The sequence below is a fragment of the Alligator mississippiensis genome, chromosome 13, assembly GCF_030867095.1.
Source record: "Alligator mississippiensis isolate rAllMis1 chromosome 13, rAllMis1, whole genome shotgun sequence".
NCBI classification, from domain to species: domain Eukaryota; kingdom Metazoa; phylum Chordata; order Crocodylia; family Alligatoridae; genus Alligator; species Alligator mississippiensis.
Genome location: NC_081836.1, coordinates 1,419,744 through 1,436,578, shown reverse-complemented (window position 1 = coordinate 1,436,578; position 16,835 = coordinate 1,419,744). Strand labels below are relative to the sequence as shown.

The following is a 16,835-nucleotide window of genomic DNA, read 5'->3' as shown; positions in this document are numbered from 1 at the left end:
CCTCATCACAATGTGCTCCATGCAGCTCTGCTAAAGGGGCCCCCAGACAAGGCATCCACTGGCTAAGGGCCATCCCAACAAGATCAAAACTCAAAACAGAGAGCTATTTCAAGCCTTTGCTTAGCAAACAAGCTATCTGCCAGTCCCATCTCAGAGGCAGCAGAGTCCGGGAACACATCAAAGAGGCTGGACGGCAGCACTGTGGCTTCTGGATAAAGGGGGAACTCCTTCCCAGCCCCACGTGGCAACCGGCAAAGCCCAGAAAGGCAGGTGGAAGCTGCACGATGTCCATGACTAGCTGTGTTTAGAGGATGACCGTGCAGGCAGGTCACTTGCCGAGGCCCTGGTCCTTCCACGTGACCACGTCGCTTTGCTTTCCCTCGGCTTCCAGCATCTTTTGCAGTTGGAATCGAAGTGCTTTTTCAATTGCTTCCCACGGGAGTGTGGACCTGCCCGGGATGGTACTCTAGCCACCGAGCCACAGGCAGGACTTACCCAGAGCTGCCGGCCTCTGCCACTTCCTAGCCACCTACTTTTTTGTGCCTTAGACGCTGGCAACCAGCAGCATGCGTATGTGGCTGTGTGCCCACGTGGCCAGTGTATACCCTGCTGCACATGCTCAGTCTACATACACAGACACACGTGCCCACGCTGCCAGGGAAACAGAATCACTGCTGCTGGAGGTGGCATTTGGGGCACTTACATAGGTAAAAAGCACTATGTAGACGTGCACAAGAAAAGGGAACTGCAGACTGGGTGAACGTAGGGCAAGACCTACCCTACCCAGCAAGCGCTGCGTGTGCCCACAGCCGCCAGCCAGGCCCCTTCAGATGCCCAGCCCTCGATTTTCAACCTGTTACCACTTAATTACAGGGGCACACATCACATCTGAAAATGCAAAGTACATCTGACATGCCCTGGAAAAACTCAAAATAGTCCAACCCGAGTGTTGGCTTTGAGCACTGCTTTCTCCAGACTGTGGTCAGGTGATTGCAGGCCCCCAGTTGGTTGTTTTGGATCGATCTGATTTTACCTTCTTGGCAATTTAATAACTTTCTGAAACGCTCTCTTACCCTGGGCTGTGGCGTCTGAGAGGTTTGACCATCTCCCCTCCAGGGAACAGCAGCTATGAATCAGACTTGCACAAAGTAAAGGTAATAACCTTCCTAAATCCATCTTGATTGCTAGCAGGGCACATTACTGTCAGCTGGAGAGGCTTGGGAGTTAAATAAATCTGAGTCTGGGTTAACTTTCCATCCAGTTTCCTGCCCTTTGCTTTGTCTGTTCTCTAAAGCAATCTTGCCATTAATCTGAGGCTTTAAATGATGCTGATGGAGCTGCAATAAAATGTGCAGTAGCTGCACAGACAAAGTCAGCAAGGAGCTGTATTGCTAGGAGTTAATACTGGGTTGAGTAACATCCCAGTTTCATAGTCCAGCACAGAGCAAGCCAGCTGAATCGTAAGGGAGGCTGTTGAATTACCAAGATTAGCTTGCATTGTGATTCTGGCTATGATAAATTGGTATATACTACACCGTGCACTCCAATATATAGCTGCAATAGGTGCTAGGACGTGGCTGTTCGCAGGAATGCAGGTCTCGCTGGTGGACCACGTTGCCAGTGTGAATTTAAGAGACCAGGAGAATATTTCATCCCAAAGCCTCGCAGGCTCGAGCTGCCCCGTTAGTCTGCTGGCAACTTCCACAGGTGTTTTTTGTGTCTTAGTTAGCAGAGACTAGAGCGAACGGCTCCTCTCGCGTCTCCAGAGCGCTCGCGGGCAGGGCCCCGCTGAGACAGCAGTCGCTCGCTCTGGACGGTGGAGCTGAGTGCTGCTCCTGTGCTTCGCCGGGGGCCAGAGCGAAGCGTTGAGGGGCAAGGACGAGGTTGCTGGATCAGTTGCTGCTTCGTGGGAGCCGAGACTGGTTCTCAAGCTGAGCGTGTGCCGGCCCCTGAGTCAGAGCCTGGCCACGCCGGTCTGGCCCGTACGCACTGCACCACTCAGCCTAATCCTGCGATGCAGGTTTATTAATCCCCCTGCAGCCTAATCCTGGCAGGTTTATTAATCCATCCCCCTGCTTGGCTGGTGCATCAGGAGGAGACCCGCAGTCCTTTCTGCTGAGCCGTGGCACCGAGGGTTTAGAGGTTATGACTACACCGGGGTACAGCCGGGCACATGTGAAATAGGTGGTCTGAACAATAGCTGTTCTCCCCTGGGTTTATTTTAAGACATGTAAAAATAAGTGTGTTCAGTGTGTGTGCGTGCATGCATGCACACACCCGTGTATACATAAAACTGGGGCCAGGTATCTGACCAGTCAAATAAATATTGGTCCATTGACTGATCAAATATTGGTCAAAAACTGTAAAAAAATTGGTCCAGCTAATACATAGAAAAAGCACAAATTTTCCATTAAGAAATGTGTCAAACAACACTAAAAATATTTCTGCCAAGAAAACTACAGAAAAAATGTAGCTTTTTAAAACATTCCTATAATCTTTCACTGGTCACAAAAAACTTTGCAGTCAATCGACTGGCCAGTTGACAGTATTCAAGTGGTCAGTTGAGGAGCTTGCCAGCCCTACATAAAAGTATTATTAGTTGGCAATAGTATAATAATATCGTGCACTGGGGGGCCCTGCTGGCAGCAGAGAAACCGCTTGCCCTCCAGGAGGGGAAGCCTCAAGCCTGGTAGGAAATAGGACCGGCCCCTGGAGTTGGTCGCTGGTTTTCGGGAGACTGAAGAGGCGCCCCGGCCCAGGAGGAGAAGGATCGGCTGAGAGCCAAGCGCAGCGATTGAGAGCAGTCTGGGAGAGGGATGTGCAGCGCCTGCGTCTTCCTGGGCAGCTGGCAGGCCCCCTGCACCCCCTTCTTGCTGCCCGACGCTGCTGACCCTCCCTCCACGGCGGTGCTGGAGCCTGGCTGGCTCTGCGGAGATCAACGGGAGAGAAGGGCAAGCGGTGTCCCCACATCCTGCTCACAGGACCGCGTGGTCCTTCATTACCATGGGGAGGGGGACTTGAGACAACCTGCCTAAGACGGCTCGCTACAGCAGATGGGCAGATGGACGCGCGTCGCCACGGGCGCACAAGTCCCACGTGCTGCTTCTGATGAGACAACGTGGATTTAAGTCACGAGCCACAGCTCGCCCGAGTCTCATCTTCGGCACCATCCCTGGACTTGTCCTTCCGGCGTGCGAGCTTCGGCTGCCACTGCCCGGTCCCGCTACACGATCATTAATAACTCAACCCTAATTATTTCATAGCAAGATGTTTTCAAACCCAGCACAGCTGGCAACTCGCCCCAGGGGCTGGGCCACGCCGGGTCTCAAGTGTTGAAACTAGCTTGTTTTTTGAGTTATCCGAGCGCAAACAAAGAGCAAACCTGTCCGTAAAAGAAGGATTTGCCCCTGTGTCCTTGTAACTCAAATGGCTGAACAGATTTCCTTCGGTTCCCTGCAAACAGTCACGACATGGCTGAGAACAGGCTAGAGCGCTGGGAGCCGGGACGGACGTCTGAGCAAGGAGCAAGCTCCTGCAGGTCGGTGTTTGAGATGGGAAAGTGGCCAGAAAATGCTGCACAGGCAGGGGCAGCTCCGGGGGGGGGGCGGTGGCACAGTCACCCCCTCTTCAGTGGCCCAGATCTGCTCCCGTGATCCCCCTCTGGTGCCTGGCGACACGCCGTTGCCGGCTGACGTGGGGTGGCAGGACATCTGAGTTATCTGTCATGCGGGAGAGTTCCCTCGTGCTCGGTGAGAACAAGACTCGCCCCGCGACGCGGAGTAGCTCCTCGCGCTGGACGTGGCGGCAGCAGACCGAGCAGGGCTGTCAGGGGCCCCTGGAAGCTGCCCCCTCCTTGCCCCTGGCCTGGCGCCGGACCGACCCGCTCCTGACAGATGCTCTCAGTGACGTCGTTCCCTCGAAATGAATGCCAGTGCTGGTCAGGGCCCAGGATGGGTTAAGCATTGCTGATTTGGGCCTTCAGTGATTTGAGAGCATCGTTGCTTTTTATTCTCGGCGTTGAGCCGACAGCAATCAGTTCCAGAAAGGGGTGGACAGGGGCTGGAGAGGCGCTGGGGGCTGCGACCACGAGACAGCGTGACCGTCTCATCTGCTTGCCACGAAGCAAGGAACAAAAGGCACCGTCAGCTTCACGTGGGCTGCAAAACTCCCGAGACCGGCCTGAAGTCACAAAGCAACGCGGCTGGGCTTCCTTGCTTTGCTCTGTGGTTCCTGAGCCTGGCGAGCACCCCCGGGTCCCGCTGGCAGGCTTCTCCTTGCGCTCACGTGGGACACAAACTGAGCGTCTTGAAGGAAGTGGAAGCTGAAATGGTTTTCGCCAGATCATGTGGATGCAGGAGCTGGGCCTTTACACCGGACGGCATGAGACTCATCCAAAAAGCGGAAGAGCTGGCGGCGGGGTGCCCGCAGCCGTCAGGCTGCTAAAGAAAGCTCGCAGAAGGGCGTTTCTGAGTTACAGGCTGGCAGTTTTAAATCGCGTGTGTTATGGGCGAGCTGGCCGCGACTCCACACTTGAGGTCAAAAGTCAAGCTCCCTGATGGTCTCACTTCACTTCCAAGCTGACTTGGTCTCATGCCCAGACGTGACCCCTTATCCTCCCTCCTAGCCACAGGCAAAACCCCCTCACCCACATTTGTGGTCTTTCAGCCCAAACAGCTGGGGCGTTCACTTCAACCCAAGTGCTGATAGGCCTCCGGTATCTTCCCACAATTCCCCCCACGTTCCCAAAAGGACAGGTAAGTCCCCCCACAACTCGGTGGAAAAGAGTGCTGGAGCAGTTGGGCTTGCGGCCGCGCTAGCCCCCGCGGGCTGCGGTCTCGGACGTCTCTCAGCGGAGGCAGGTGAAAGGCTGGTGCCGCTGAAAGCGGTGGAAGCTTTTGCATTGGCTTCATGAACTCGGGCTACCACCCTCCACCTTTGGAGTTCACTGCTGATGCTAAAGTGAGCCAGAAAACCTCCCAGAGAGCGCTGGGTTCAGTGCCTTGTGGGCCACACCTGCCCAGGGCACTGACCGCCAGCCCTCACCTGGCCCATGACCCCAGCGGGCCGCGGCCTGGGCCTCCTCCACGTAGCTCCAGCCTAGAGCTCAGCCAGCAGCTCCGGCGGAAGCTCTGCCTTGTCAAGCCTCTGTGCACGTCTCTGCTCGCTCAGGTCCTGGACTCCGCTCTTTGCATTTCCCCTTGTCTCTGGGAATTTGGGGTCTGACTGCTGCATGTTGGCTCCGCTTTTGACTTGGACCCTGGCTCTGGTAACGTGAGCTCTGATTCCTGCCCCCTCCCCTGGCCTGTGGTTTGGCTCTTGTCCTCCCCCAGCAGCCTGAAAATGAGGCCAGACTGCCTCCAGCCGGGTCCCTTCCAAGCAGGGAGCACGGTGGAGTCTGCTCTGGGGGAACTGGGGTGTGGACTAACCCCAGGTTGGGCTGGGGACGTCTCTTGTTTTGGGGCTGGTGGGTCAGTGGCGCACTGCTTGGTGTCCGGCAGGCTTCCCGAGGATGGCGGTGCTCCAGCTGACCGCTTTTGGCCTAGCTCTCCTGTCTGCCCTCTTCCTGGTCACAGCCACCTGGACTGATTGCTGGATGGTTAATACTGATGACAGCTTGGAGGTGAGCAGAGCAAGCAGTCTTCAAATATGTGAGCAGGGCAGATGCTTGCAGCTGCCCAGGGTGGATGCTTCCTTTGTGGCGTGAGATTACTAGGCTTATTGTGAGATGACTGGAACCAGAGACAGTACTTCCCATGTTCAGAACTTGCAGACTATTTCGCTATGTGACGACAATGGGGGCAAGAGCGTTAAAGCGCTGATTCCAGGCTTGCAGCTGCCAACCGTCCCCAGACTTTAGCTGCAACAGCTAAGTGGCTCAGGCACTTCTCCAGGAGGCCAGAGACCCTCTCACCGCAAAGGAGTTTGTACCTGCACCCCTCTGGTTGCTTCACACGGGGCTCCGACCACCGGAAGACAGAGCTGGGCATTTGCCAGACTACTCCCTGTGCTCCTCCTGAAGCTGAGCCCTTGGCCTTGTGCTCCATAGCACTGCATGGGTGGAGGGCACTGTAGCAGGGAAGTTCCTGCCTCGCTGGGAGCCCAGGGCCTGCTCCCTTCCAGGGCAGCAGAAACCCAATGTGCCACGCACCCTCTGGCTTGCTCCGGTACTCCTGGTCCCCTTTCTTGGCTGCCAGATTCAAAAGCTCACAAGAAATGGGTCTGGATGATGCCCAACCTGGCCCTGAGGGGTAATTGTGTGTGCTGAGGAGCTGCAGAGCTCCAGGATCGAGCTGTGTTGGGTTGGGGAGCCCGAGTCTTCTGTCTCAGGTGACGAGCGAGTCCTGCTCTCCAGGGCAGTGATATCCCAGGTGAAGACGCATTTTCATGTATGTCTCTAATGTCTTTCTTCCTCTTTGAGGTCAGTCACAAATGCCGGGGGCTGTGGAGGGAATGTGTCACCAACATGCAGGACGGCATCAAGACCTGCGACCAGTATGATTCCATTTTAGCAGATCACCCGCGTGAGTCCTGCCTCGTCCTGGGAAGGGAGGGCGCGTCGGCCCAACAGGGAGAGGGTCTTGTTAGAAAACCCTTATGGCGACACTGAACAGTTCATTGGCAGTGGGGGTTTCACATCCAGTTATACTATTTGCTTATCCCCATTGTAACAATTAACATTTAAAAAACCCCTTTGAACATTTCATTGAATGCGTACGAAACAATTTCAGTGTGTCGCTGAATCTTTTACAAGGGAGAAGTCTGCACTGAACCGCCTGGTCTAGGTGGTTTAAACGTATTGGTTAGCACACCGACAGCAGAGCAGACCCGTGGCTGCACATGTCCACACGCTCTAGAGGACAAGCCAGTCCTGTATCAGCTGCGTCACGTGTGCTGCCGTGCATCCCACCCAATACATGCCCCGTACCTCCCTGGCAGGGGTGGCCCACAGGCTTGTAAATAGGATGGGAAGGGATAACGTAGCAAATCCCGTAACGCTCTGCTGGTTGCATCCTATCCTGGCAGGGTGCTGCACGCTGTGATGTGGGCATTGTGACGATGAGTTTTACCGTTGCTGGTGCTCTAGAGACCAGGGGCCGCGGCCACGGGCCCAGACCTCGCTGCACCAGGTGCTGTACTACAAAGTCCCCAAAGAGCTCACAACGTGTGCTTGATAACGAGCAGCGACCAGCGCTTCCTGACGACTGGGGAGAATGGAGAAACGATGCAGTGCTGGTCCGCGGGCGAGGCAGTGGTCTCCACCATAGCACACAGACATTGCCCCCTCCCCAATAACACACCTCTCGGGAGTGGCTGGCGTCGCATCTGTGCTGCCTCGTCAACTGACTGTCCAGCTCTTGCTCTGCTCTTCCTTCCTAGTGAAAATCGTGGTGACGCGGGCCCTGCTGATCTCGGCCGACCTGTTGGCCGGCTTTGCTCTGCTAACGCTGCTGTTCGGTCTCGACTGCGTGACGTTTCTGAAGGAGGAGCCCCACGTCAAACTGAAGCTGTGCTACATGGCTGGTCTCGTTCTCGGGACTGGAAGTAAGCATCTGGAAGCCCTGGGCCTCGGCCTCCTCTGTAACGAAGCTCCCCAGAGGCAGGGCTGCCCGTGCTGGGTAGACACAACCTGGGGGTACCGGGGGGTGCTTGCTAGGCTGTGCCTGGGCTCTGAGGGTATCCCCGGGTATGGCTCCTGGAGCAGTGGGGGAAGAGCCCAGGCCCCTTCCCCGTCTGAGCATCCTAGCCTTGCAGCCCCCGTGCCTGGCTCCCTGGCCCTGGCTCTCAGAGGGAGCCTCCAGCTCTGCTCCTGAGAGGGACTTTACCTCCCGGTGCAGCCCCCAGCCCTGAGCAGCACAGCAGAGTCTTTGCAGTAGAGCATTTACTGGGGCAAAGGCCACCCCGCCACAGCTTCTCTGCCCCTTCCCAAGGGGTTGAGCGGTCCCTCTGTCCCCGACCCCGCCTGCACAGCTCCCAGCACCCACAGACGGCCCCACTCGTCCTCTCCAGACTCACAACTTTGTTCCTTTGCTAGGCATCCTCGGCCTGGTGGGCTCGGTGTGGTACGCGGTGGACGTCTACATGGAAAGAGCCACCCTGGTATCGCGCAACGTGTTCCTGGGGGTGCACTACGACTTCGGCTGGTCGTGCTGGCTGGGCATGGCCGGGGCGATGGGCTGCCTCGTGGCCTCCGTCGTTCTCACCTGCTGCCTGAACACGTTCACAGGTGAGTAGGCCTTCAACTCCGCTCTCAGCAAAGGGCAGTTACAAGCTGCTCAAGCACTTTGGGAATCGGTTGACCAAGAGTTTAAGCATTTTGCCCAGATTTTAGGAGCAAACTGTAACAAGCCTATCAATCAGGCCAGATAGCACTTGAAGGCAGCTATGTGGGAAAAGTGGTTGTGTTTAAAGTAGACTTAGCTGACGTGCCAGCTAACCTGATCTAAGAGCGTTGGCTGGGACGATGTAGTTGGGGCTGGTCCGGCTTTGACTAGAAGTCACCTCCTGAGTCCCTTCGACCTTCATTTCTATGAGTCTAGAACAGGGGCGGGCAATTATTTTGGTTGGAGGGCCATTTACAAGTTTTGGCACACTGTTGAGGGCTGCATGGATAGTCCGGCCCCTTGACAGCTGCCCACCCCCTGGTTGTCATCTTGGGACTTGAAGTCCTGCCCCCTAACCCCCAATATTTGCTACCAGAAGTCCCTCCCGTTGCCTCCAGAAGTACTCCTTCAGTAAGGGCTTTTGGCATCTCAGAACCAGACAAATACCAAAAATCAAACATCTACAACATTCATTATTTTGATTTCAAAAAATATTTTGTCCTGATTTACATGTGTATCTGGAGTGTACATAGAGGTCATTGCACAATAGCATAAAATGAAGTCTTATTCTTGTATATTGTGGGGGTCGTGGGGGTGGGTATAGGTTTGTGGGGGCTGTGGGTATGGAGGGTGCGGGGGGTTGTGCAGGGGTGGATAGGTGTTGGGGTGTGGGTGAGAGAGCACGTGGGTGTGTGGATATGTTGGTGTAGGTGGGTACGGGGTTTATAGGGGGTTGTGTGGGGGAGGGTGGCTGGGCTGTGTGAGGGCGTGTGGGGGTCTGTGTATACACACACACAGTAGTGTGAGGTGGATGCGGGTGCATGTGTATGGTCTCGTGTATGCACATGTATGGACTCACCTTACAAACACACACACACACCCTCCCATTCCTAGCCCCGGGGTACCCGCGTGGTCCCCGTGCTCTGGCGGTCCAGCAATGCAGCCAGGGGACACATGGTGCTGCAGCAGCCGTGTGCAGGGAAGCAATGAAAGCTGTGGCAGGCAGAGACCCATGGGTGGGGGGTGCGGGGGCCTTCCTGATGACTCTATCTGGCTTCCCCTGGGTCCTACTGCTCCTAGCTCCTGTCATCTTTAACAGGCAGACAGGAACAGATAAATATAATTTTTTTAAAAATTTTAAGGAGCCCCATGGGCCAGATACAAAGGCCTGGTGGGCTGGATTCAGCCCACAGGCCGTATTTTGCCTGCCCCTGGAATAGGGGATGGATGAGATCATGCTGCAGGTCATGCAGCCCATAGCCACGTCTGTGTTGTGACCCAGCACAGGGCAGGGGACCTGCCAGGAGGGCAAAAAAGTTTCTCTTCAGTCCCTGGGCAGAAAACAGCAGTCCCTGGCAGCTTAACGATCCCCCCACAGCCAGAGTAAAGCTCTGCCTCCCAGCACTGGACAGAGGAAGGCGTGCCACAGTGGGGACCACTGGCCTACCCCTTGAGCATCTCCTGTGTGCCTTTGGACATCAGAAACTTGTTGGGGCAGTGAGCAGCCTCCTGCACACAGCGTTGGGACCCCTCCACGAGGACAGCAGCCCTGGGGTGCTGGTCCGGGCTTGGCCCAGCAGCCACCCAGCTCAAGGCCCTTTGCCTTTTCGGGTCCCAGAGGCAGCTCTGCAGCTCAACCTTGGTCTGAGCCAGGCCCTCAGGAGGGTGTTTGGGTAGGCGGTCTTCCCTGGGGCCTCACATATCCGCACTCCTCAGGACATGGCTGTTCAACTCCCAGAGTGCAGCCCAAGGCTGCTGTTGCCCCCAAGCCCAGGTCTGACCCAGAGCTGGGGGGCCAGGGCACGGTGCTGCGAAGCACGGACTGGGGGTCCAGATTCCCTCGTGGCTGGAGGCCTCTGAGCCCCCCTTCTCTGCACCCCCTTGGCTGGGCTTGCACAGGAGCTGAGACCCTGCAGTGGCCCTTGACGAGCAGCCAGAGAAGACCGGTGCCTGCAGCCCAGGGGGACGTGCCGCACGGCTTCACGCTTTCCAGGCAGCTCCTGTGGCCGTAAACAAAGGCAGACCTCCCCTCCTGGCCTCCAGCCCGACCTCTCTGGACTCGAGCACGGGCGACTGGAACAAGTCGTCTCCGGCATGAAAATATGATGGCCCTTGGCCGTAGCGGCTGGGAAAGCACCTCTGGGGAAAACAAGAGTGAAAGCCAGAGCCAGAGGACCCTTTGCAGAGTCAAACCCCCGGGCCCTGTCTGACAGCACAGGGCCTTGACCACCAGGCCACGAGGCAGGCTGGGGCTGCGGCCTTCCCTTGTTGTGGGGCCAGTGCGTGTCTGCAGGGAAAGAGTCAAGGGGCCCAGAAGTGAGGGGCAGAGCTAGCCAGGCCCTGTGGTGTGTGGTGCTGGGCTTCTCAGCATGGGTGCTGAGGTCTCAAGTTCTGGTCCTGGCCTCCCCTGTTTTGCAGGGAGGCGCCTTGCTCTTTCCATGGCGGGGCCTGGCTGCTGCGCTTCATGGGGCCCATGAAAGCATGAGTTTTCAACCTTCCCTGGTACTCCAGTGGTAAGGGTGCTACCCTAGGTGGCAAAGGTTGTGGGTTCAAGCCCCTGCCTGGCTGGAGCCCTCTGGCCCCTTGCTCCTCAGTGAGTCCCTTGTGTGCACAAGGAGGCTGTGCTGGGTTGTGGGGAAGGCTGGGTGGGGGGGGACCTGGGCCAGTGACTCCCTGGGTGAGGGGCAGGGGTTTTTTTTTTGCACTTTGAACATCTTGGGTTTTCCTTTTTGGGGGCCTGGGGCCCAAAAATCAAGGCAAAAAAAAACCCGGCGAGCCACCGGGTGGTTCAGGACATTTTCCAACTGAGCTGCACATTCAAGTCCCCTCCGTCTTGCAACTGCGATCACCCCTGAGCTCCAGCTAGTAGGCAAGCGCCGGAGGGGGAAACGGTTGCGTAGTAGATGGTGACCAGGGGACTCAAGCCTTCGGGGACTTGAACCTGCAGCCCCTGCCACCGCTGACAGTGTCCCGAACCACCCTGCCAAAGGGCCAACCTGACTGCAGGGCCTTCCCACGGGTCTCTTCACTCACCTCGCTGCCTGCCCTGCAGGCAAACAAGCACACACATCAAAAGGGATATGCTGCTGGCATCAGGACTTAACCCCACAGCCCCAGGGCAGGGCAGTGCTCTGCCAGCCCCTCTCCTCCTGGCCCCTTGACCTGCAGCCTGCACCGTGCACTGGGCCCACAACAAGGGAGCCCCTGGCCGGCCAGCAACCCAGCCCCCCCACCTTGCCCCGGGGCCTAGGGGCAGGACCCCCCCCAGGGCATGGTGTCTACACGTCCTGTGTCGCCTGCTGTGGTGGGCTTCCCTGCACAGGTGGGCTCTCCTCTCCCCCTGCCTAAGCAGCCCCTTCTTTTCTGCTGCTCTGTGGAAGGAGGCAGCTCCTGCTGCTAAAACCTGCAGCAACAACCAGTGCACCCAATGTGCACCACTCCCCCCCCCCCCCCGGGCTCCTGCGCCTGGCTCGGGGCAACCAGAGGGGCTAGCACGGCCAGTGGAGACCCTGCACGCACCAGCTCTGCTGTGTCGTGGGGTAGACATTTGTGCAACCCCTCCACATAGTCACAGCATCATCCACGGCCGCGGGGCTGGAAGGTCCTGTAGCCAGAGCCCAGCCCAGCCCAGCCCAGCTCAGGGGTTGCCTTCTCCCGACTCCAAACCCTCCTGCCTGGAGACTGCGCCGGCCCCGGGGTCATCTCCCCACGGAGGCAGTGGGAAGCGCTGCTCAGAGCCGGGCGCTTGGCAAAGGAGCCTCTCGCTCCTGTCCTGCCCCCCCGGCACGAGGCCATCGGCGCCGCCCTGGCTTCCCCCGCGCTGCTCCGGGGCGGCTGCAGCCCCGGGCACAGGCGGGGCTCCCCGCGCTCCCTGCCCGGCACGGCGGCTCCGGCACCGCCCGCTGCTGCCCGGGGCCGAGCCCCTCTCCGGCCCCAGTGCCCGGACATCGCCCAGCCCGCATCCCCCGCCCCGCGCCCCCCCACCCGGCTTCCCGGCCCGGCCCGGCCCGGCCGGGGCTGCAGCACGGAGCCGGCGGGCAGGAGCAGCCCGCTGAGCCCAGCTCCGCCCCGGGCTGCAATTAGCGCTAATGAGGCCCGGCTGGAGCAGCGCCGAGTGCGGGAGCGAGCTCCGCCCGGCCAGGGGCAGGGCCAGGGCCAGGTGCGGGCGGGCGGGAGGAGTGCGGGGCCGGGACCTCCTGCCGTCCCCCCGCCGCGTCCTGCTGCCCCGGGGCCGGGCAGCGCCTGAGCCGGGGGCGCCCCCAGCCCCGGGGCCTGGCTGTGCGGGGCGAGCCCGCCGGAGCCGGGGCGGGGTGGTGCTCCAGTCTCCCCAGAGCAGCGCGGGGGAAGCCAGGGCGGCGGCGATGGCCTCCTGCCCGTGGGGGGGCAGGACAGGAGCGAGAGGCTCCTTTGCCAAGCGCCCGGCTCTGAGCAGCGCTTCTCGCCGCCTCCGTGGGGAGATGACCCCGGGGCCGGCGCAGTCTCCAGGCAGGAGGGTTTGGAGTCGGGAGAAGGCAACCCCTGAGCTGGGCTGGGCTGGGCTGGGCTCTGGCTACAGGACCTTCCAGCCCCGCGGCCGTGGATGATGCTGTGACTATGTGGAGGGGTTGCACAAATGTCTACCCCATGACACAGCAGAGCTGGTGCGTGCAGGGTCTCCACGGGCCGTGCTAGCCCCTCTGGTTGCCCCGAGCCGGGCGCAGGAGCCCGGGGGGGGGGGGGGGGGGGTCAGGGTGCACATCGGTTGCACTGGTTGTTGCTGCAGGTTTTAGCAGCAGGAGCTGCCCCCTTCCACAGAGCAGCAGAAAAGAAGGGGTTGCTTAGGCAGGGGGAGAGGAGAGCCCACCTGTGCAGGGAAGCCCACCACAGCAGGCGACACAGGACTTGTAGACACCATGCCCTGGGGGGTCCTGCCCCTAGGCCCCGGGGCAAGGTGGGGGGGGCTGGGTTGCTGGCTGGCTGGCTGGCCGGCCAGGGGCTCCCTTGTTGTGGGCCCAGTGCACGGTGCAGGCTGCAGGTCAAGAGGCCAGGAGGAGAGCGGCTGGCGGAGCACTGCCCTGCCCTGGGGCTGTGGGGTTAAGTCCTGATGCCAGCAGCATATCCCTTTTGATGTGTGTGCTTGTTTGCCTGCAGGGCAGGCAGCGAGGCGGGTGAAGAGACCCGTGGGAAGGCCCTGCACTCAGGTTGGCCCTTTGGCAGGGTGGTTCGGGACACTGTCAGCGGTGGCAGGGGCTGCAGGTTCAAGTCCCCGAAGGCTTGAGTCCCCTGGTCGCCATCTACTACGCAACCGTTTCCCCCTCCGGCGCTTGCCTACTAGCTGGAGCTCAGGGGTGATCGCAGTTGCAAGACGGAGGGGACTTGAATGTGCAGCTCAGTTGGAAAATGTCCTGAACCACCCGGTGGCTCGCCGGGTTTTTTTTTGCCTTGATTTTGGGCCCCAGGCCCCCAAAAAGGAAAACCCAAGATGTTCAAAGTGCAAAAAAAAACCCCTGCCCCTCACCCAGGGAGTCACATCACTGGCCCAGGTCCCCCCCCACCCAGCCTTCCCCCCCTGGCCTCCCCACAACCCAGCACAGCCTCCTTGCACACACAAGGGACTCGCTGAGGAGCAAGGGGCCAGAGGGCTCCAGCCAGGCAGGGGCTTGAACCCACAACCTTTGCCACCTAGGGTAGCACCCTTACCACTGGAGTACCAGGGAAGGTCGAGAGCTGTTGCTGCTACGGGCCCCTTGAAGTGCAGTGGCCAGGCCCCGCCATGGAAAGAGCAAGGCACCTCCCTGCAAAACAGGGGAGGCCAGGACCAGAACTTGGGACCTCCACACCCATGCTGAGAAGCCCAGCACCATGCACCACAGGGCCTGGCTAGCTCTGCCCCTCACTTCTGGGCCCCTTGACTCTTTCCCTGCAGACACGCACTGGCCCCACAACAAGGGAAGGCCGCAGCCCCAGCCTGCCTCGTGGCCTGGTGGTCAAGGCCCTGTGCTGTCAGACAGGGCCCGGGGGTTTGGCTCTGCAAAGGGTCCTCTGGCTCTGGCTTTCACTCTTGTTTTCCCCAGAGGTGCTTTCCCAGCCGCTACGGCCAAGGGCCATCATATTTTCATGCCAGAGACGACTTATTCCAGTCGCCCGTGCTCGAGTCCAGAGAGGTCGGGCTGGAGGCCAGGAGGGGAGGTCTGCCTTTGTTTACGGCCACAGGAGCTGCCTGGAAAGCGTGAAGCCGTGCGGCACGTCCCCCTGGGCTGCAGGCACCGGTCTTCTCTGGCTGCTCGTCAAGGGCCACTGCAGGGTCTCAGCTCCTATGCAAGCCCAGCCAAGGGGGTGCAGAGAAGGGGGGCTCAGAGGCCTCCAGCCACGAGGGAATCCAGACCTCCAGTCCGTGCTTCGCAGCACCGTGCCCTGGCCCCCCAGCTCTGGGTGAGATCCGGGCTTGGGGGCAACAGCGGCCTCGGGCTGCACCTGCCCCTCGCCAGGCTCTGGGAGGAGCTTGCTCCCTGCAATCAAAGCTGCTCTAGCCAGGCATCCTTAGCACTAATTGCACCCCTGGGGTGAAGCCCTGGGAGAAGCTGGGCTCAGTGGGGCTGCTCCTGCCCTGCCAGCTCCAGCACTAAGTGCCCTCCACCTGTTGCAGACCTGGCCGTGGCTGCGGGAAGCCCGCTGCAGCCCTGATTGAAGGCTCCAGGCTGTGCAATGCCCCCACCTGAGCCCTAGTCCATGCTCGCACCTCCTTGTGGCCATGGGCCCAGCTCGGTGGTTGTGGTCTGCGCCTGGCCCATCCCGTGCTCCCTGTCCCAGCGCAGCACCAAGTGCTGACAGCTGGACGGGTCAGGGTGAGCCCCAGGCACTTGGGCCTGCCCCGGCTGCACTGAGGCTGTGCTGGAGGCTGTGGTGCTGCCCGCAGGGCCGGTCTGGCTCTGGGCGGTGGAAAGCAGAGGTTCAGCCCTGTGCAGCAGCAGGGAGCGGTGCGGGCCCCATATGCCCCACATCCCACAGACTGCCTAGGCACACGGCCCCCCCAGCCCTTCTGCCCCATGCAGATGGCCCCAGGGCCAGCGCGGGGTGCTGAGCCAGCCTGGCTTGATGCAAGCACAGCCTGGGCTTAGCTCTTCACTCCCCACCCGGGTGGTTGCTGCAGGCCTGGGAGTGCCTGCCCCGTGCCCACCCCAGGGATGCTCCGGCAGCTCCAGCCTAGGCCTCACAGCACCAAGTAGGTTAAAACCAGTGAGGGGGTCTTGGCAGCCTGGTTTTCAGAGGCACTATGTCAGGAGTGGGCACTTTAGGAAACTTACTGCCTCGGAGATGCTTCAAGCCAACTCCGCCATGCTGCCACAGCCTAGCTAAAAGCAACAGCTGCATCGAAAGTCAGCTTTCTAACAGTGGTCATCCAGCTTGTCGTGATGTGTCGGCACGGGGCCTCTCACCTGTAGGGTCCTATTATAAATGACAATGAGACTTGACTTTACATCTATACAATATTGCTTTCTTTCAGTTAAATCATTTAAAATCTTTTCTCTCTCCCAGACGAAGGATCCTCCAGGAGACCTCAAAGGCCTGTTTTCCACTGTGGGAGAACTGCCACGGGCAAGATGTATGCAATGGACTCCCGTGTGTAATGCAGCAGCAGTGCGATCTACCAGGCTGCCTGCTGTCAGTCCCAAGCCATGCTGCATTAAAGAGCCAAAGGAAGAGTCTGCTGTGCAGCAGCAGCAACTCCTTCCCCTTGGCTTTTATTGAAGAGGGAAGGCATCATGTTAGGCTCCATCCCGGCAGGGTGTCCTCTGGCCAGGCACAGTTATCACTCACTCTTCAAGAACATAAATTATCCTGAAACAGTGATGAAAGCTGTACTAAGGAGGTGGGAGCATAGCATAGGTTACTTCTGCATGTCTCTAGGGTAGTGTAGAGTGATACTAGCATCATGTGATGAGATGCTCAGCGAAATAAAGGTCTGTTCTGTGTAGTGTTGACTCAGTTGTGTCGTCTTTTATGTTTCTGACTTCACACAAGTGTGGAGGTATGAGGAGAAAAGGCTGCTTTATGTTCTTTGCAGGAAGGGCTGCCCTCATTCTGCGCTCTCTCCAGGGGGAGTCACTGGAAACAACAGAGAGAGGTGCAATAAACTTGGAACTAGGGCCAAAGACCTGCTCCTGCCTGAGTTTGCCCCCTGGTCGCCTTGCTTGTGATGACTGCAGTAAAGGAGGCATTCAATACCTCAGCCTTCTCTGCACCGTACATTATTAGACTGACTGCTGGATTCATTAAGGGACCTACCTACTCCTTGGTGTGCTCGTACTCCTAATACACTCAATGAATATTTTTTTTGGTTGCCTTTTACATCACTTGCTTAAAAAAGAGAGGCGGGTGACCATCCAGCCCAAGCACTGCAGCAGAAGTGAGACTGCAGAAATGTGAATTAATAAAAAGACGCCAGAGCCCAGAGCTGCTGCTGCACCAGGATGGAGCTGGTGTCTGAGCTGGCTGTGCTGTGGCTCCCTGGGTGAATTTGTACGTTAGTAAAAC

At 58.8% G+C, this 16,835-nt stretch overlaps 1 protein-coding gene across 1 annotated transcript; it reads left to right on the top strand.

Annotated features, from left to right (window-relative positions):
- Positions 1-5,509: 5,509 nt before the first annotated feature.
- Positions 5,510-16,277, top strand: LOC102562605 (claudin-16). The gene is made up of 5 exons (XM_059716715.1): positions 5,510-5,620; positions 6,419-6,521; positions 7,378-7,542; positions 8,033-8,224; positions 15,837-16,277. The coding sequence occupies exons 1-5, from the start codon at positions 5,510-5,512 to the stop codon at positions 15,926-15,928; spliced, it is 663 nt and encodes a 220-aa protein (XP_059572698.1). The 3' UTR covers positions 15,929-16,277.
- Positions 16,278-16,835: the final 558 nt, after the last annotated feature.